This window comes from Eufriesea mexicana, unplaced genomic scaffold (assembly GCF_001483705.2).
Source record: "Eufriesea mexicana isolate 0111107269 unplaced genomic scaffold, ASM148370v2 scaffold354, whole genome shotgun sequence".
Taxonomy (NCBI): domain Eukaryota; kingdom Metazoa; phylum Arthropoda; class Insecta; order Hymenoptera; family Apidae; genus Eufriesea; species Eufriesea mexicana.
In genome coordinates, this window is record NW_016908520.1 from 485,358 (window position 1) to 506,119 (window position 20,762).

At 42.0% G+C, this 20,762-nt stretch overlaps 1 protein-coding gene across 2 annotated transcripts in view; it reads left to right on the forward strand.

Moving 5' to 3' along the window:
• Positions 1–430: 430 nt before the first annotated feature.
• LOC108556247 (uncharacterized) overlaps positions 431–20,762 on the forward strand; it is a 29,236-nt gene continuing 8,904 nt past the window's right edge. Inside the window, exons 1-2 of one of the 2 annotated variants that reach the window (XM_017912256.1) lie at positions 431–675; positions 20,546–20,685. In XM_017912256.1, the coding sequence (XP_017767745.1) occupies positions 20,586–20,685 (100 nt within the window). In that variant the 5' untranslated portion in view covers positions 431–675; positions 20,546–20,585. Of the gene's footprint in view, positions 676–18,083; positions 18,271–20,545; positions 20,686–20,762 lie in introns of those variants that run through there. The other variant, XM_017912255.1, reaches the window with a different exon arrangement.

Consider the following 20,762-nt stretch of genomic DNA (forward strand, 5'->3'; position numbering starts at 1 on the left):
TTTTGAAAATATGAAATTCATGAAAATCATAAAATGTCTATTCAAAGGAGCCCCTTAAAAGTTTCGAAAATCAGGAAAAGGTAGGGAAAAGTTAAGTTAGATGTAATGTCAAAAACTCGCAGAAAAGCGATAAAATATATTTACCATTTATTCACGTACTCGATCGATTTTTCCACAGATCTATCTACGTTGGAAATCCATTGGAAACCAGCAATTCCAGTTGGCGAAATTTTTAATACGAACGATCGAATCCAACAGGATCAGCGTTGCTCGTTTCCTGGTGTTACGCCGGTGTCCAGAGAGTGGCGTACGTCGACAGGGCCGTAGAATTCTAGAAGGGGGTCATCATACGAGGCCGGCTCCGCCGAACGCACCGAGCCAGGACAGTATACGAACGTCATTCGGCGCGGTCTGAGCGGCGAAAGGCGCGTTACCTGCGAGCGGTATCGCAATTTCGAATCGAAGTCTGCTCTTTCGTGTCTGTTTTATTTTCCTCTGCAAACGGGCACGGGTTGCGATTCAGTGCAACGGTCAGCGTACGTTTCTGTACACCGGTTACCATTTCTCTGAAAGCAGTGCGAGAAAAGCCAACGAGAGATATCTACGAATAGTTTAACGAAGAACGAGGGATTAATTGGTTGCACGTTTCCACGCGTGTGAATTATAGAAATCGAGGTATGTGTTCATAAATTGCTTTTTCGCTTTATTTTTATCCGATTCGTCCGATTTTTCGTTCGTTCACCGTGAAATGTTGTGTTTCGCGATATCGACATTGGTATAATTGAAATTATCCTATCCTCTTTCAATTTTTTTTCTTTTTTTTAATTCCACGAAGATTGTTGGATAATTCTTGCTCAGTTTTCCTCTTTAGTTTATTTTATTTTATTCTCCGTTCTTCTCCTTTGTTTCCTCTTTTCATTTGGTTTCTTTCGAATTTTTATTAGACGATTATTCAGATGTAGAAGATGAGACACGTGATTTTTAGATAGATGCTATTTTTTTATATAGGTTTTAATAGACGGATCTTCTTTGACGCGGTTATTCGTTGTTTTATTTACGGGAGGAGATACTCCTTCTGCGTCGAGAGCACTGGCACTTTGCGAGTCTGTGAAACGGAGTGTCTTGCCTGTGTATGTGTGCCTATCTTCTTATTCTGGTTGATTAAAAATGCCTTGCTAAAGCTTGATGAATTTTCATCGCGCGCGAAAGCCATCTCGTCTCGTGTTCTGAAAACGCCGACTTCATCCGCGGGATGTTCATTAAATTTGCATTATCCTCCTGGAACAATTTCTTTTCACGTTAGAGCTCTGCAATTTCTTAACCATATATCTATTATACGTACACTCGCCCGAACAATCTCCTTCTTCCATTCTACGCAAAAATTCTGCCTCGGAACTTGTTCTTTTAAATCTTCGCAATTTGCAGGTAACGTACAAACGTCTAGAAAGGATACAAAACGTAACAAAAGCTCCTCTTCAAATGCAACGACTTAGGAAGGAAAAATTCTTTCCTCTGTGTGTATATTCTCTCCCTTAAAATATTACTGTCAACGAGGCGCGCTGGTACTCACGTGTACCTTTAATTTTTCTATAATTCAAGCACAGACCCAGAAGGTACAGAGTGGCCATATACATACGTGTACTTTAAATTTCTCCCTAAATGTTTCAAAATATTTTCCAATATTACCTTACGTAGTATCGTTTGATATTCATAAATCTATTGTAAACGGGTACAATTTTAATATGAAAAATAATCTTCGTATTACCCTCACACGTTTTGATTAAGAAGCTTATTATCTCTAAATTAGGAACATCTGTACCTTTAATTTTTTTATAATTCAAGCACAGACCCAGAAGGTACAGAGTGGCCATATACATACGTGTACTTTAAATTTCTCCCTAAATGTTTCAAAATATTTTCCAATATTACCTTACGTAGTATCGTTTGATATTCATAAATCTATTGTAAACGGGTACAATTTTAATATGAAAAATAATCTTCGTATTACCCTCACACGTTTTGATTAAGAAGCTTATTATCTCTAAATTAGGAACATCTGTACCCTTAATTTTTCTATAATTCAAGCACAGACCCAGAATGTACAGAGTGGCCATATACATATGTGTACTTTAAATTTCTCCCTGGATGTTTCAAAATATTTTCCAATATTACCTTACGTAGTATCGTTTGATATTCATAAATCTATTGTAAACGGGTACAATTTTAACCCTTTGCACTCGAGAGGTGACTCTCAGTCACCGTTTAATCAGATTCTAAAGATCGACGTTAATTAATATATGAAATTTAAAATTACCTAACGATGTGTGGAATATCGAAGAAAAATAATTGTGTCTTAATTTGCATATGATTTCTCATCTACCATTTCAAAAATATCGTCAACTCTATGACAGAAAGTCTTCGAATTGTTATTTTTCTATAACGAAAAAGTGGTCGAGTGCAAAGGGTTAACCCTTTGCTCTCGAGAGTTGACTCTCAGTCACCGTTTGCTTCAATGCTATAACTGAAATAACGAATGATGATAATTATATTAGCAACTACGCGCGAAATATCGAGATAAAATAATTCTATTCGTTCATTTCTCGCGCAAATGCACGATTTTCTATTTTCATTTTGGCATAAAGAGTATCAGCGAGCTTATGAAAATCTAAGAAAAGCTTCGAATTGCTGTTTACTACGAAAAAGTCTTCGAGTCGAAAGGATTAGGAAAGGTATCGAATAAAGGTAAGATGATTAAAATCAACGGTACCAATTGCACGTTTAACGTGGTAGGAAATGTAATTGGTTGTTCAAATTATTATCCCTGTGCACTGGAAAATTTCCTCGTTATAAAGATATAACAATTCGAGGCTCTTCTTATACTTTTCTTATCTCAGTGGTGCCATTTATGTTAAAATAAAAAGAGAAAATCACGTGTATTTCATTTCAATATTTCACGTGGAGTTATTTCTAATCTAGTAATGTCTCATACTCGTTACTCAGGCCTCCAGATATTGAAGCACAAACGGTGACTGACAACGAGAGTTACCACTCGAGTGCAAAGAGTTAATATGAAAAATAATCTTCGTAATATCCCGACACGTTCAGATTAGGAAGCTTATTATTATATACTATTATTCTACTATGCTATTATTCATTTAATACTATTCCTAAATTAGGAACATTCTTATCCCTGATCACGTTATACGAATAACGCGAATACTCTTGCACGTAACGCATTAACTAGATCTGTGGGGGTCCTCCCTCTAGCGGCGAGGGCGAGAATGATGGTCGCTGCAGATGCAACTCGAAAACGGTATTAACCACCGACTATTTTCATTCCCGATCCTGCAACGCTGCAATTACACCGTTTCTTGCTTCGAGGAGCGGAAAAACCTTCGGGATAAACCAGTGGGTCACGTGCACGCGATTTTATCCATTTATTTATCATCGTTCCCCCTTTTTCCCTCGGTTCTTTTTGCCCTCCCTGTTTCCTTCTGTCAGAAATTGCAACGAAATTGCACGGTCTCAGTCAGCCGGTTGCGTGCCTCCTCGAAGATGCCTTGTGCGTGAAATTCAACGAATCGCGGCACGTAAATCACGACGGTAACACCGGGCGAATCACCGAGCCAATTAATTCCTGTGAAATTCGCTAAGAAACGGCCGGCATGTCCACTTGTGCGTGAGCTTTCTAAAACGGCGAGAATGCAATTTCATCGTGTATACACACGGGTAAGGCCGTTTTCCTAAAACCGCCATCGCGCGCGAAGATTCCTCTTCTTTTTCCTCCCTTTTTCCGCGCTGCCACACGTACGTCTCCGTACGACGATGCGCACCGCGTATTAATTATTCCCGCTTTCTTTGCATTCCTCGCCCCCGTCGCCGCGGCTTACGTGCGTCTTTTCTTAAGGCTCTACTTGCTCGCCGCGAAATCGATGCTGTTCAATTGCGAATGTTATCTTCCATCGAGGCTGCACGAAATTGCCACCGATTCTACGTGTCGCGAATGAAAAGAATCGGGTCAGCGAAATTAGTGGTGACTGTTAACGGTCCTCTCGGTCCTAGTTTTTAATACATTCTATCTAGAGAGTTGAAGATCGGTCAAAGACTTGCTTCCAGGTTCTTCGTTATCCAGGTTGCCGAAGATATGCAGATCTGCTTTTGTCGAAATTAATAATTCGCTATTATTTTTAGCTACGTGTTGCAGATCATTAACGCTAGATTTACGGAACCCGTCAATTTGACGGAAGAGTTGCTCCAATTATACGATGGTAACAGATTTAGTTAATTTATATTAAGACTGTTAATATAATATATAATTGTTCTTAAATTAACCCTTTGACTACCGCAGATTTTAATACTCCCTAAATGTTTCAAAATATTTTCCAATATTACCTTACGTAGTATCGTTTGATATTCATAAATCTATTGTAAACGGGTACAATTTTAATATGAAAAATAATCTTCGTATTACCCTCACACGTTTTGATTAAGAAGCTTATTATCTCTAAATTAGGAACATCTGTACCCTTAATTTTTCTATAATTCAAGCACAGACCCAGAATGTACAGAGTGGCCATATACATATGTGTACTTTAAATTTCTCCCTGGATGTTTCAAAATATTTTCCAATATTACCTTACGTAGTATCGTTTGATATTCATAAATCTATTGTAAACGGGTACAATTTTAACCCTTTGCACTCGAGAGGTGACTCTCAGTCACCGTTTAATCAGATTCTAAAGATCGACGTTAATTAATATATGAAATTTAAAATTACCTAACGATGTGTGGAATATCGAAGAAAAATAATTGTGTCTTAATTTGCATATGATTTCTCATCTACCATTTCAAAAATATCGTCAACTCTATGACAGAAAGTCTTCGAATTGTTATTTTTCTATAACGAAAAAGTGGTCGAGTGCAAAGGGTTAACCCTTTGCTCTCGAGAGTTGACTCTCAGTCACCGTTTGCTTCAATGCTATAACTGAAATAACGAATGATGATAATTATATTAGCAACTACGCGCGAAATATCGAGATAAAATAATTCTATTCGTTCATTTCTCGCGCAAATGCACGATTTTCTATTTTCATTTTGGCATAAAGAGTATCAGCGAGCTTATGAAAATCTAAGAAAAGCTTCGAATTGCTGTTTACTACGAAAAAGTCTTCGAGTCGAAAGGATTAGGAAAGGTATCGAATAAAGGTAAGATGATTAAAATCAACGGTACCAATTGCACGTTTAACGTGGTAGGAAATGTAATTGGTTGTTCAAATTATTATCCCTGTGCACTGGAAAATTTCCTCGTTATAAAGATATAACAATTCGAGGCTCTTCTTATACTTTTCTTATCTCAGTGGTGCCATTTATGTTAAAATAAAAAGAGAAAATCACGTGTATTTCATTTCAATATTTCACGTGGAGTTATTTCTAATCTAGTAATGTCTCATACTCGTTACTCAGGCCTCCAGATATTGAAGCACAAACGGTGACTGACAACGAGAGTTACCACTCGAGTGCAAAGAGTTAATATGAAAAATAATCTTCGTAATATCCCGACACGTTCAGATTAGGAAGCTTATTATTATATACTATTATTCTACTATGCTATTATTCATTTAATACTATTCCTAAATTAGGAACATTCTTATCCCTGATCACGTTATACGAATAACGCGAATACTCTTGCACGTAACGCATTAACTAGATCTGTGGGGGTCCTCCCTCTAGCGGCGAGGGCGAGAATGATGGTCGCTGCAGATGCAACTCGAAAACGGTATTAACCACCGACTATTTTCATTCCCGATCCTGCAACGCTGCAATTACACCGTTTCTTGCTTCGAGGAGCGGAAAAACCTTCGGGATAAACCAGTGGGTCACGTGCACGCGATTTTATCCATTTATTTATCATCGTTCCCCCTTTTTCCCTCGGTTCTTTTTGCCCTCCCTGTTTCCTTCTGTCAGAAATTGCAACGAAATTGCACGGTCTCAGTCAGCCGGTTGCGTGCCTCCTCGAAGATGCCTTGTGCGTGAAATTCAACGAATCGCGGCACGTAAATCACGACGGTAACACCGGGCGAATCACCGAGCCAATTAATTCCTGTGAAATTCGCTAAGAAACGGCCGGCATGTCCACTTGTGCGTGAGCTTTCTAAAACGGCGAGAATGCAATTTCATCGTGTATACACACGGGTAAGGCCGTTTTCCTAAAACCGCCATCGCGCGCGAAGATTCCTCTTCTTTTTCCTCCCTTTTTCCGCGCTGCCACACGTACGTCTCCGTACGACGATGCGCACCGCGTATTAATTATTCCCGCTTTCTTTGCATTCCTCGCCCCCGTCGCCGCGGCTTACGTGCGTCTTTTCTTAAGGCTCTACTTGCTCGCCGCGAAATCGATGCTGTTCAATTGCGAATGTTATCTTCCATCGAGGCTGCACGAAATTGCCACCGATTCTACGTGTCGCGAATGAAAAGAATCGGGTCAGCGAAATTAGTGGTGACTGTTAACGGTCCTCTCGGTCCTAGTTTTTAATACATTCTATCTAGAGAGTTGAAGATCGGTCAAAGACTTGCTTCCAGGTTCTTCGTTATCCAGGTTGCCGAAGATATGCAGATCTGCTTTTGTCGAAATTAATAATTCGCTATTATTTTTAGCTACGTGTTGCAGATCATTAACGCTAGATTTACGGAACCCGTCAATTTGACGGAAGAGTTGCTCCAATTATACGATGGTAACAGATTTAGTTAATTTATATTAAGACTGTTAATATAATATATAATTGTTCTTAAATTAACCCTTTGACTACCGCAGATTTTAATACGCAGCGGCCGTACCATACGGCAGGAATTGAGTTACGATGTGCGCCATTTTTGTGAGAACAAGCGCCCTCCGTGTCAAAAAGCCTAACTACGTCGAGCGCCTATAGGCGCCCTCTATGTTACAAACGCAAAATTTCTAAGCGTTCATAGGTGCTCTAGGTGTCCTAAACGCAAAATTTCTAAGCGTCCTTAGGCGCCTTCCGTGTCACAAATGCAAAATTTCTAAGCGTCCATAGGTGCCCTAGGTGTCAAACGCAAAATTTCTAAGCGCTTATGGGCGCCCTCCATGTCACAATCGCAAAATTTCTAAACGCCTATAGGCGCCCTCTGTGTCACAAACACAAAATTTCGAAGTGTCCTTAGGCGTCTTCCGTGTCACAAACGCAAAATTTCTAAGCGTCCATAGGTGCCCTAGGTGTCACAAACGCAAAATTTCTAAGCCTCCTTAGGTGCTCTAGGTGTCACAAACGCAAAATTTCTAAGCGCTTATGGGCGCCCTCCATGTCACAATCGCAAAATTTTTAAACGCCTATAGGAGCCATCTGTACCTCCATGTCACAATCGCAAAATTTCTAAACGCCTATAGGCGCCCTCTGTGTTACAAACACAAAATTTCTAAGCGTCCTTAGGCGTCTTCCGTGTCACAAACGCAAAATTTCTAAGCGTCCTTAGGTGCTCTAGGTGTCACAAACATAAAATTTCTAGGCGCTTATGGGCGCCCTCCGTGTCACAAACGCAAAATTTCTAAGCGCCCATAGGCGCTCACAGTAGTCAAGGGGTTAAACTAATCGTTAAAGAAAAAAGGGCACGTGGTTTCCTTTACCTGTCAATTTGGCAGGTGTCCTTAGAAACGGGTATACAGATAGCGTCCGTAAACCTAGTGTTAAAAAGTATGCGAGTTTTTATTATTTTTTGAGCAAGTCGAATTTTTTTCATGAGACATAAATGCAGTTCTTGAGTGGGATTACGGGAAGCTCAGTTTTTGTCATTTTTATAATAATTCTAATTTTCCTATTAGAAGATATACTTAAATTAACCCTTTGACTACCGCAGATTTTAATACGCAGCGGCCGTACCATACGGCAGGAATTGAGTTACGATGTGCGCCATTTTTGTGAGAACAAGCGCCCTCCGTGTCAAAAAGCCTAACTACGTCGAGCGCCTATAGGCGCCCTCTATGTTACAAACGCAAAATTTCTAAGCGTTCATAGGTGCTCTAGGTGTCCTAAACGCAAAATTTCTAAGCGTCCTTAGGCGCCTTCCGTGTCACAAATGCAAAATTTCTAAGCGTCCATAGGTGCCCTAGGTGTCAAACGCAAAATTTCTAAGCGCTTATGGGCGCCCTCCATGTCACAATCGCAAAATTTCTAAACGCCTATAGGCGCCCTCTGTGTCACAAACACAAAATTTCGAAGTGTCCTTAGGCGTCTTCCGTGTCACAAACGCAAAATTTCTAAGCGTCCATAGGTGCCCTAGGTGTCACAAACGCAAAATTTCTAAGCCTCCTTAGGTGCTCTAGGTGTCACAAACGCAAAATTTCTAAGCGCTTATGGGCGCCCTCCATGTCACAATCGCAAAATTTTTAAACGCCTATAGGAGCCATCTGTGTCACAAACGCAAAATTTCTAAGCGTCCATAGGTGCCCTAGGTGTCACAAACGCAAAATTTCTAAGTGTCCTTAGGTACCCTAGGTGTCACAAACATAAAATTTCTAGGCGCTTATGGGCGCCCTCTGTGTCACAATCGCAAAATTTCTAAGCGCCCATAGGCGCTCACAGTAGTCAAGGGGTTAAACTAATCGTTAAAGAAAAAAGGGCACGTGGTTTCCTTTACCTGTCAATTTGGCAGGTGTCCTTAGAAACGGGTATACAGATAGCGTCCGTAAACCTAGTGTTAAAAAGTATGCGAGTTTTTATTATTTTTTGAGCAAGTCGAATTTTTTTCATGAGACATAAATGCAGTTCTTGAGTGGGATTACGGGAAGCTCAGTTTTTGTCATTTTTATAATAATTCTAATTTTCCTATTAGAAGATATGCTAGTACCTCGCGAGGTATGGTGGAAACACGTGTCGCAGTGATTGTTTGATCCAGTAGGAATTTAGCCACGGTATTTATGATAGCCGCATCTGGAATTACAATGTGTGCTTACGCGGCCACGGACTCGGGCTTGGGACAACAAAACGTGCCATGATTGCAGTTTTGAAGTAATTGCCAGCAATGAGTAATGAGAATCGATGCTTTGGACCGATTATACGCTTAGCACGGATTTTCTACCGTTCTGAGTTTTTATCGTCCTCGGAATGCCACGAATTCGCATGGTATCGATACGTAGAACGAAATCGAGCTCATTACCATTCGCTATAATTATGGAATAATTCGTCCAAACATTATTCTCATACTTGATATTTGCCTGATTCCACCGTTTTATTCATTCGATGTAAACGTTGCAGTCGTGACGAATCATCGAAACGGTTGATTATTTTCATCAGCCAATTTTCGATCGCAATCGATACTCGTCATTCGAGGATACCACCGATTCGTTAACGGTTTATCTTGTCTGTGTTAATTTCTCTTGATTTTTCACGATTTTCCGACTATTATTATTCAAAAACGAATAAACCTCTGAATTCTAGATCTAGATCCGTAATGCGTAGCTAAACATATTGTACATAAATAATAATTTATATGCGAATAGAGCTGCTATGTGAACGAAAGCCAATATTAATTATGTCAAAAGTAGCTGCGCATATGACTGTGAGAACGAAGTCTGATACAGGTGATTTGAATCTGCTTGGTAATTGTATAGCAAATGTTAATTCAAAAATCAATACCGAGTTTACTGTACTGAAGCAACTATCTGTTTTTAGCAACAGCTGAAGCGAAAAATCTGGGACCAATCATATCGACTGGTTCGCTAGCTCTGGTGTCAAAAGCCCGCCGATCCGACTGCACGCAAATAGAACATCTCCGATCAGTAACATCCTTCAATGGTAGCCATTGACGAAGTATATTCCACGCTCGATTGTCATCCAGCCAACTCGCCGGACGTCATCCCGGGGGTGTGTTCACACTAGCCACGAACCGGAATTTTCACCGCGTTCCTGAATCCTTTCGGTCGACCGTGTGCATCTGCGAGCCAAGCGACCCGTAGTCGCCGACTTCGGCTCCATGTTGGAAGCAGTCGCACAAAGAGTTTCCAATAGCGTTTCACGAAGAAAGCGGCCGCGGTTACTCCTCAAAGAAACCGTTTATCCTCCTTTGTGAGGTCCCTGCCGAGATCATTAAACATGCGGATATGCGTCCTCCGCGAGCTCCTTTGGAAAAGAGATTGGATGCTTTTCAGGGAAACGGCACTAACGCGTTCCTTAATTGTGTCAAAGTTTCCTTTGCTTTAAATCTTATTCCGAAGCTGTGCCGCATTGCGAACGTGACTTATCGTGACTTATCTTGCATATTGTTTGCATATCGTTGGGACAATCCTCATCTTGTAGGTTAAGATGAAACTTGTTTTAAAAATGTATATATATATATAGCGAAAGATATGTATGTATATATTTATCGAGGATATACCCAAGGATATTGCAGCCACGAAACATCAGTGCAGCATTTTTCCGAAGCTCCTTCCCACGGGAAGATCCCGCAGAAAATTGGTACGTCCTCGTTCCCCTCGTCCATGAGACGCGCTCGCGATTTTCGTTCGAAAATAGAGGGGAACCTCTGTGCGCTTCCGCTGCTCGTTTATCCCGTATTCATTCGAACTGGATGAATCCTCTATCCCTTGCACGCCCTCACAATACGTTGCAAGCTCCCGTGGGACGGTAGCGATGGTCCCTGGTACCTATCCGCCTCTCGGGTAGTGCACCGGACAAGATGTTTCCGCGTTGGAAATCGTGCTTAACGTTTCTTCGCAGTCAAAACATCGCTTGCCGGGTGGGCTAGCCTAGGCTTCGTTGACTCGGCATCTCGCGAAAAGGCACCCACTTTTATGGTATATTCAGTAGCCAGTTTTCCTTCGGCCCCGTCCCACTGCGTCGTCCTACGTCGGTAACAATGGTACACGTCGAATAGAAAGTACAGTAGCCGGGCTCGAACAACGGGTTGCGTCACACTCGCTCGAGGAATGTTCGAGCATTTCGTTTCTGTTATTCTTCTCCACCCTTTTCAACCCCCTTGTTCTTCGTTTTTTTCCTCGGCCTGTTTTGCCCGGCTACGTTCTTTGTCCACGTCGCGTGCCGGGCGACAGTTTGAAAACGCTCTTTTCACGCGGCCCGACAATGCTCGAGGAAAGGCACGGTATCATTAGTAGCGCGTGGAAAATACGCGTTTTCCACTAGGAGGCAACTTTCTACCACTGGACGGTATAGAAATGATCTGGAACGAGCGATACCGCCGCATTTCCGCGTTCAGAGTCCATCGAAAGAGCGGATAAGCGTAGACGTGGACGGATTAATCAGATCGGAACATCGGAACACCGGGATCCCGGCTGATTTCCTCTTGATCCTGATTTTCATCTCGATGTGCCACTCTTTTGTCTCGTGTCGGGGTATGGGATAAATCTCTACTGCGTGCTCTGTCAGAGATCGATGGCGATCTGTTTTGCGCAAAAATAGGTCGAAATTTTAGTGCCGGTTTGTTATCGATTTTCCATATTAAACTTCCACGGTATCGGTTTGTTTCTTATCTTTTATTTATCACGTAGCGAATATAAATCGATACTTTTGCATTTGTTTCCCACTGATGGGAATATAGATTCCGTGATTAGTCTTGGAAGCTCACCTCTCTACTTGCTGTAGTCCGATAGTTTTCATTTAATATCGTTTAGGTAATATTAAAATGTCAATTAGATATTTAAGCATGTATTCTAATATTCGAGGTATGACAGAGTGTCGAGACGTGGATGTCATACTGTTCGTATATTCCTATCATCGAGGAAGTTTCGAAATTCGCTTTAGTTATTAATGGCGTGTTGCATCATTTTGTATGACACGATTCGACGTTGGCCGATTATGAATTCTGCACGCTGTGCCTGAGAAACCTTAGAACGTCCGTTTTTGGGTATCGAGTATCGCAAGAGAGGAGCCAGGTGAAATAACATCGACTACCAGCAGCGTGCATACAGGGGATGCTCCGTTCAGACGGATAGGCTATGGCGTAGAATTCATCGTAGGTCCGCTTTCGAAACGAGTCTCTCTTCTGAAATTGTTTACAGAGAAAGCGGCATGAAAGTAGATTTTAAGCGTGGCTAGAACTTTCTGAAACCGTGGATCACGCTTATTAACGAACATCTTCATTTCATTCCATCGAATTCGCCAAACGAATCTATTAACACGTATCTTCTTATTCCCAGGATTTATCCACGCTTCGGTTCCTTTCAAAGGTTTTCGATTCGTTCCCTGAAAACGAAAGGCATATACCACACGATGACACGGGACATGTCGCGATTACGTCGCCACGACGAGGGAACCTCGCTCTCATTGGCTCGTTCGAGGCTGTTGCGAAAACGTGCAGGTTGGAAGAGTTCGACACTTAATGTTGCAAGACTTTCGAACAACGAGAAACCAGAGTGGAAAGTCGTTTCCCGCGTAAGAGTAGGAAACGTTCCTCTAGTTGAGCCAGACGTAGGCATCTTCTTAATGGCGCGCAATATCGCCGCCATGCATACTGTACGCGAACCGGCTTCCGGTATGAAAGGTAATGGTCGTTATTGTCTGGATGGAATCGAGTACACGACAAACCTCGTTCTCGGGGGTGGCTTTCCAGGCTTTCAAGCATCCCCGAATTTCCTGCGTAATTTCATCCTCGGTATCTCCAAGTAGTATTATCAATGGCAGACGAGACGCCTGATGATCTTGACGGAAACATTACGCCTTTCCTGCGTTCGCCGCCTATTATTCCACATTACGTTCGGATCGTTACGACCTATGGATCGTTCGAGGGGAACGTGGTCGCTTTCTAGCGAAGGAAAGTCAGGAAAAAATGTAGGAAGTTGTAAACAGACTACGTAGCCCGATGATCTATGCACTGTGCTTTACTACGATGTATCGATGATATAAACGTTCCACGCCACTTTCTATTTTCATCGAGCAGCCATGCTCGTACCACTGAGCTACTTATCAATAAGGATGCAATCGAACAGGAGGCTTCCCTCTGCTTCTTCTTCATTTTTCTCTCTTTTAGAAGTGGTCCACGGGCCGATTCGTATATGTGCGTGTACACGTCTGTGTTTTCACGTGTTCGTGAGACTCATTCACGACTTCCATCGGCCGATGACCCAAGGGAGAAACCTCCCCACTTGGAACTCATTTAAAAGTACCTTTCCACGAAAGTGTTCCACCGATGACGCACGGATGAGGCTATGCCCGTGGCCGGGATAGGGTATACGTGTGCATGACAATAGAAAGTTAACACGAGAGAGCTCGACCCGGAAGGAACTCCGATGACGAAGTGACCCACATCCTGTGTGTATTAGCCTTGAGAGAGAGGCCAATCTTGCAGGGCTGTGGGCCATCTTCGGATGCGTCCGGTACCAGCAGAGTCGAGGCAAGATCGATGAAAGGATGCCTCTGACATCTTCCAAGGAAATGAAATCGATGCGTTTGAACAATCCCGTTTGCTCCGTGACAATCTTAATAATCCTATTCGAGGAATTTCCGAAATTCGAGAGATTTAAAAATTAACAATGAAAACTGCGTTAGGTATACGTCACTTCCACGATATATATAAATCGATACTTTTGCATTTGTTTCCCACTGATGGGAATATAGATTCCGTGATTAGTCTTGGAAGCTCACCTCTCTACTTGCTGTAGTCCGATAGTTTTCATTTAATATCGTTTAGGTAATATTAAAATGTCAATTAGATATTTAAGCATGTATTCTAATATTCGAGGTATGACAGAGTGTCGAGACGTGGATGTCATACTGTTCGTGTATTCCTATCATCGAGGAAGTTTCGAAATTCGCTTTAGTTATTAATGGCGTGTTGCATCATTTCGTATGACACGATTCGACGTTGGCCGATTATGAATTCTGCACGCTGTGCCTGAGAAACCTTAGAACGTCCGTTTTTGGGTATCGAGTATCGCAAGAGAGGAGCCAGGTGAAATAACATCGACTACCAGCAGCGTGCATACAGGGGATGCTCCGTTCAGACGGATAGGCTATGGCGTAGAATTCATCGTAGGTCCGCTTTCGAAACGAGTCTCTCTTCTGAAATTGTTTACAGAGAAAGCGGCATGAAAGTAGATTTTAAGCGTGGCTAGAACTTTCTGAAACCGTGGATCACGCTTATTAACGAACATCTTCATTTCATTCCATCGAATTCGCCAAACGAATCTATTAACACGTATCTTCTTATTCCCAGGATTTATCCACGCTTCGGTTCCTTTCAAAGGTTTTCGATTCGTTCCCTGAAAACGAAAGGCATATACCACACGATGACACGGGACATGTCGCGATTACGTCGCCACGACGAGGGAACCTCGCTCTCATTGGCTCGTTCGAGGCTGTTGCGAAAACGTGCAGGTTGGAAGAGTTCGACACTTAATGTTGCAAGACTTTCGAACAACGAGAAACCAGAGTGGAAAGTCGTTTCCCGCGTAAGAGTAGGAAACGTTCCTCTAGTTGAGCCAGACGTAGGCATCTTCTTAATGGCGCGCAATATCGCCGCCATGCATACTGTACGCGAACCGGCTTCCGGTATGAAAGGTAATGGTCGTTATTGTCTGGATGGAATCGAGTACACGACAAACCTCGTTCTCGGGGGTGGCTTTCCAGGCTTTCAAGCATCCCCGAATTTCCTGCGTAATTTCATCCTCGGTATCTCCAAGTAGTATTATCAATGGCAGACGAGACGCCTGATGATCTTGACGGAAACATTACGCCTTTCCTGCGTTCGCCGCCTATTATTCCACATTACGTTCGGATCGTTACGACCTATGGATCGTTCGAGGGGAACGTGGTCGCTTTCTAGCGAAGGAAAGTCAGGAAAAAATGTAGGAAGTTGTAAACAGACTACGTAGCCCGATGATCTATGCACTGTGCTTTACTACGATGTATCGATGATATAAACGTTCCACGCCACTTTCTATTTTCATCGAGCAGCCATGCTCGTACCACTGAGCTACTTATCAATAAGGATGCAATCGAACAGGAGGCTTCCCTCTGCTTCTTCTTCATTTTTCTCTCTTTTAGAAGTGGTCCACGGGCCGATTCGTATATGTGCGTGTACACGTCTGTGTTTTCACGTGTTCGTGAGACTCATTCACGACTTCCATCGGCCGATGACCCAAGGGAGAAACCTCCCCACTTGGAACTCATTTAAAAGTACCTTTCCACGAAAGTGTTCCACCGATGACGCACGGATGAGGCTATGCCCGTGGCCGGGATAGGGTATACGTGTGCATGACAATAGAAAGTTAACACGAGAGAGCTCGACCCGGAAGGAACTCCGATGACGAAGTGACCCACATCCTGTGTGTATTAGCCTTGAGAGAGAGGCCAATCTTGCAGGGCTGTGGGCCATCTTCGGATGCGTCCGGTACCAGCAGAGTCGAGGCAAGATCGATGAAAGGATGCCTCTGACATCTTCCAAGGAAATGAAATCGATGCGTTTGAACAATCCCGTTTGCTCCGTGACAATCTTAATAATCCTATTCGAGGAATTTCCGAAATTCGAGAGATTTAAAAATTAACAATGAAAACTGCGTTAGGTATACGTCACTTCCACGATATCGTTAGGATTTCGATATTATTGTACGCATTCGAGTTTCCATTTATCGACCCTTGTCGTTTTCCTCTTTTGTTTCACATTAATTTTGGCACTCGATGCAAGTACGATATATTTCCTTAAAAATACATTTCGCGACAATGTAACAATTTTTGAACGTAGTTTCTTTCGAAGCTAGCCAATAGAACGGGTCGTCACGCGCTTTGAACAGGTGGAATTTATTCGGCGTATATTGCGTCAAAGAAGATAAATTTGATTGAAGCCTTTATGTATGTGCAAAAGTTGCAACCGTATTTTTACGTTACGAGTTAATTACGAACAATTGTGAACCGAGCATTTAATTTTAATTAGCCATTGTATATTTAATTCATCTATAACGAGACTGTAAAAAGGTTTCTAGGATCAGTACAAATTCCGTGCCTGTTGAAATACATTGGGTATAATTTTATACGACGGGGATCCATCACTTACAATTAGATTTAAACTCGCCATTATACTACAAGAGTTATAATAGAATAGAATATTCGAATCTTAAAATCTATATAAGTACATTTCTCACTCGTTTAAATGTAACAGTCGTTTATAGAAGAATCTTTTTAAACAATGGTTCAATTCGAATTGACCATTTCGTCTCTCTAAAGCTTATATATACCCTGAAGACGTAACTTCGTCGTCACCCGTTCACGACAGTCCAGTGACAGCCATTCTTCTATTCCCAGCATCCATTCGACATTTGCTTCGTAGCGAAAAGTTTTGCCACTTGGCTGGTTTATTAGCACACGGTTACTCACACCTGCGAGATAATTGCGAGGTGACAGTTACTTTCTCGATCATTCCTTTCAGCGAGGCAAAATTGCAGGGTCATAGAGGTAAATTTGCCATCGGCTCGATCAAAAGCTCTACCACGTTGTTCCACGCGAAATTGATCTCGCGATCGATGGGAAGAAATTTCTTTTCACTCGAAACCTGGTCTCGATCCTCACGAGGCCATCCTCATGCTCGAGATCGCAACGAAACCGTAACGCTTCGTGCAACGTTCGTTGTTTCGTCATTTCGCCGCGTAGAAATTGTTGCAGAGATATGCGAAGAACGCGAGGTACGCTTTTCAGGTATCAATTACACTGGCTGCGTAGAGTTAGAATTTTCGGCATAATGGCGGTGTAACGACCGTTCTGGCGTAATCTTAACGTGATCATCGATGTAATTACCAGGACGCTGCTGGCAGGGGAGCCGCGGTTACGCTCTCTTTCTCCATGCATTATTCATACGGCAGGGATACACCCTAAATTCAAAGGCTTCCCAAAGGATGTAACCGTCAGTAATTTCGCCATCGAACACGGGTCGTACGAATCCCGAAATAACGTGCACAAAAACCCCGAAACGAAGCTCACGGTCGCTCGTTCCTGCAGGATCTTCTGCAACGTAGCGGTCTATGTACGCGTGACGTGGTGCAGCGAGGAAAATTAGCAAAAAGAAGACGAATCGGGGAACACTGGGCGAGGAGGCTTGGAAGTTCTTCTACGGGTTTAAATTGAATTTTCATGAAAAATTTGAACCAACTCCCGTATCGTTATTAAAACAGAGTGGCTCGTTTAAATTTGAGATTAAAGCAAAACACACCGAGGTAGTGGTACGAGGGACTAATGTAAGAGATTGCGCCGAGATTCGAGATTTAATAAAACGTACACGTAGCTGATACTGAAAAACTGCGCCGAATGGAAGCTGCCGGGCTCTGTGTACCTTGCCCCCGTGATATTCCCGACATTTATGCTAATATTTGATGGAATTCTTTTTAAAATAAGATCGGAAATAAAGTATCGAAGAAATAACCGATCAGACGATCCGTCGAGGTCGCTGACATTTTCACGAGAGACGTCTCGAGTACACCCCGAGTTACCGTCCCGACAATTTTTACGCCGAACAAACATGTCGAGGATTCCGCAGGGAACGAGAATAGGAGACGATAGGAAGGGAAACGGATCCTTCCTTTTTACCTTTAATCATCTTTTTACCCCCGGTGGAACGGTGGCCACAATGAAAATATCCGCGAGCCAGGACGAAAGGGGTTGGAAGAGGAGAAGAAACGTCTGCGACGTCGAAGTTGTAACGAGGAACAAAGGGAGGTGAAAAGAAACGAAAACGTCCCGACAATTCGTAGATCTCGTAGCCGACTCTGGCGGCTCATGAATAACGGAGAGGAACGCATTAGAATATTCTCCGCGGCATAACGAATAAGGAGACATAACTTCCATTGTTATTCTCCCTTTTAAAGAGGAGAATCCCTAAGTTGCGGCGCCGCCTAGTCCTCGACGGTTCGCCCGCCGCGAATACACTTTTCCCGAGAGTGCCACTTAGGCAGGCTATAGAATTAAAAGATTATTTTCCATCCGCCTATTAGGAGCCGGAGACATCAACGATAAAACGACGGGTCGACGTTCTTGAACTGCAAAATTAATCGCGATCCCGGCAACCGCCGCCTTCAGCGCCATAGACTTCTATTGTTGGCAACTGCATCAATTATTTCGCGCTTCGTTATGTCCGAGGCGAGCAGCCTGCTTCTCTACAGTGATAATTGTTCAAGAAATTTTTACCAACCAGATCGGTTTTATCTCGAGAACGTATATCAGCGATGTAGAAATTCTTCGTTTTAACCTGAATCTAACCTTGCATCGCTTTCAACCTGATTTTTATCTCTCCGCCGAGGTCTCTTCGTACACCGGCAAGGTAAATAAATTTTTCTCCGGTTGAACGGTATAGATCTTTCGCTTCTTTAATTTCGACCAGGTTTCTCTTCCAAGAGTGAGAAAAACCCGTTCGATTCCAGCCACGTTTCTTTCCTGTTACATAAATACGTTACAGCAAATTTGTCGGTACAGACACGTGTCATAAGAAGCGTATTAACGCTAGATTTACGAAACCCGTCAATTTGACGGATGGGTTACTCCAATTATACGACAGTGAAAGATTTAGTTAACTTATATTAGCCCTTTGCACTCGACTTTGCATTTTTTCGTTAGAGGAGAGTAGAAATTCAAATGTTCTCTACTAAAATACTGACGATACCTTTTTCAGCAGTAAATATAGAATTATGTAATAATAAAATTGTAGAGTTATTTGATTTCGATACCTCGCACACTATTGCATTAAATTTATATTATATATATTAATTTATATCGATCTGCCAAATTTTATGAAATGGTGACTGAAACTCACCTCTCGAGTGCAAAGGGTTAACCATTTTAGTGCCGAGCGAAAAATGGCTGCCTATGCAAAGACAACCGAACGAATTCGACGAATTTACCAAAGCTTGGGAGAAAGCTCATAAAAACCAAGCTAAGAACGATATTTAAAAAATTCAAAATTCAGCGTATTACGGAAGAAATGGAGAATAATTCAATGCCAATTGTATTTCAATATTTATTGAAAATCGTACGAATAATATTAATATGGAACACGAAGGAAAACAAGTAGAAACAAGTTTCTGTTCTAGAAATAATATTTGCTCATAAGAATAATCATCGTTAGATTACAGTTTCATGTCAGGTCACGTAGTACGAAGTATAAGTATTACATTTTTAATCATTTTAATAAAATAAACAGTATAAAGATATTGCGATTACATTATCGCCTCAGAATATACAGAGCATCGGCACCAAGCAGCATAGAATATAACGAAAAGTTAAACTCAAAAACAATTTTTCTCATTCTCTTGCAATGAAATTAGACTATTTATAACGTTTTGTAAATTTATTTTGAGATAGAGCTTTCTCGCAATGCGAAGAATAAGACGCCATTGCATACGCAAATATGGCACTAAAAGGGTTAAGACTGTTAATATTGTAATAGTTTTTAAATTAAATTAATCGTTCAAAAAAGGGAAGACACGTGGTTTCCTTTACCTGTAAATTTGACAGGTACCCGTAGAAATAGGTATAAAGATAGCGTTCGTAAAGCTAGCGTTCACAACGCAGGGACTTTTTCTTTTTGCAAATTCTGAGCCCCTTGGCGGACATTTTATTTTCTCATTAGCGTCCCGTTCATCCACTTGCCGAGAGGCAAATCAATTTTATCTCGGGTCGAACGGCATACGTTTCCTCCTTCCGTTAATTTCGTTGAAATTTCTTTTCATAGAGAAATGAAAAACTGTCCGGTTGTTGCTTTCGACTGCCTGCCGAGGACTTTCCTCGGTTTCTAGAAGAAACTTTTTCCATTACGGATCTATAATCCCGGCTTTATTGGTCGCGGAAACGGCGAGACGTAACTTTAAGGTACTTTAATAGCAGGGTTCCGCGCGGAAAAAGGAAACAGAAATACGTTATTTCGGATCTTGATTCCGTCACGCGTGGCAACTTTCTCCTGACGAAACGTTCGAAGGACCGATTAATTATTTCCTCAGCCGATAACAGCTTCTCCGGGTGCCTGACTCTCACGATGGAATACCTGTTTCTCCTCGATTGGTGTACGATTTCGAATCTAGGCCGTGCGTTTCATTTTTCTTTTTCTTTTTTCTTTTTTTTTTATCGCGGATTATTATTACCGAGGCGCTCTTTGCCATTTTGCCCCGACGAAGGGGGCACGGGACACCCCTATTAAAAACTGATGCAATAACCAATTAAATAGGAAGCTTTGAAAAATCAATATGCATTACTCTGATTATACCTCATCGTTGGTAAACTCGATAAAATATATGAATCTCGTTATACGCTACTTTGTAAAATAAGTGATACAAATAACGGGTACGCCCTGCGAGGCAGAATTTTAATTTTAATTTCAAATATCCGGGTGTTTTTAATTAAATAACAATTTGCCAAGCATTATCAACGCGATAGACACCGGTTCAGAGGGTGCAATAAAAAATTCAGGTACTCGAGCTCCGTTAAACACAACATCATCACGGTCCCCCGGCGTATCGATCGATCACGACATTGTCGAACACACGCGGTTCGCTGACTACGTTTCATTCGCTATTTTTTTCCCTCTTTTTTCTCGATAATTTCAGATATAGCGGCCGATTAAAAAAATCACTTGATGCGCTGAGGATGCGCCGTGATTTCTGCAACGGTGGGCTTGCCTGCGCCGTTGTGTGGGTGTCATCGACCTGCTGGCTGCTACTATCTTTGTCATCGTCGGTCACAGCAGGTACGTCTACCTTTTCTCCAGCGTTTATTTTACTCTCTTTTTTTCCCTCGTTTCCTTTTCCCCTTCCTCTTCTCTTT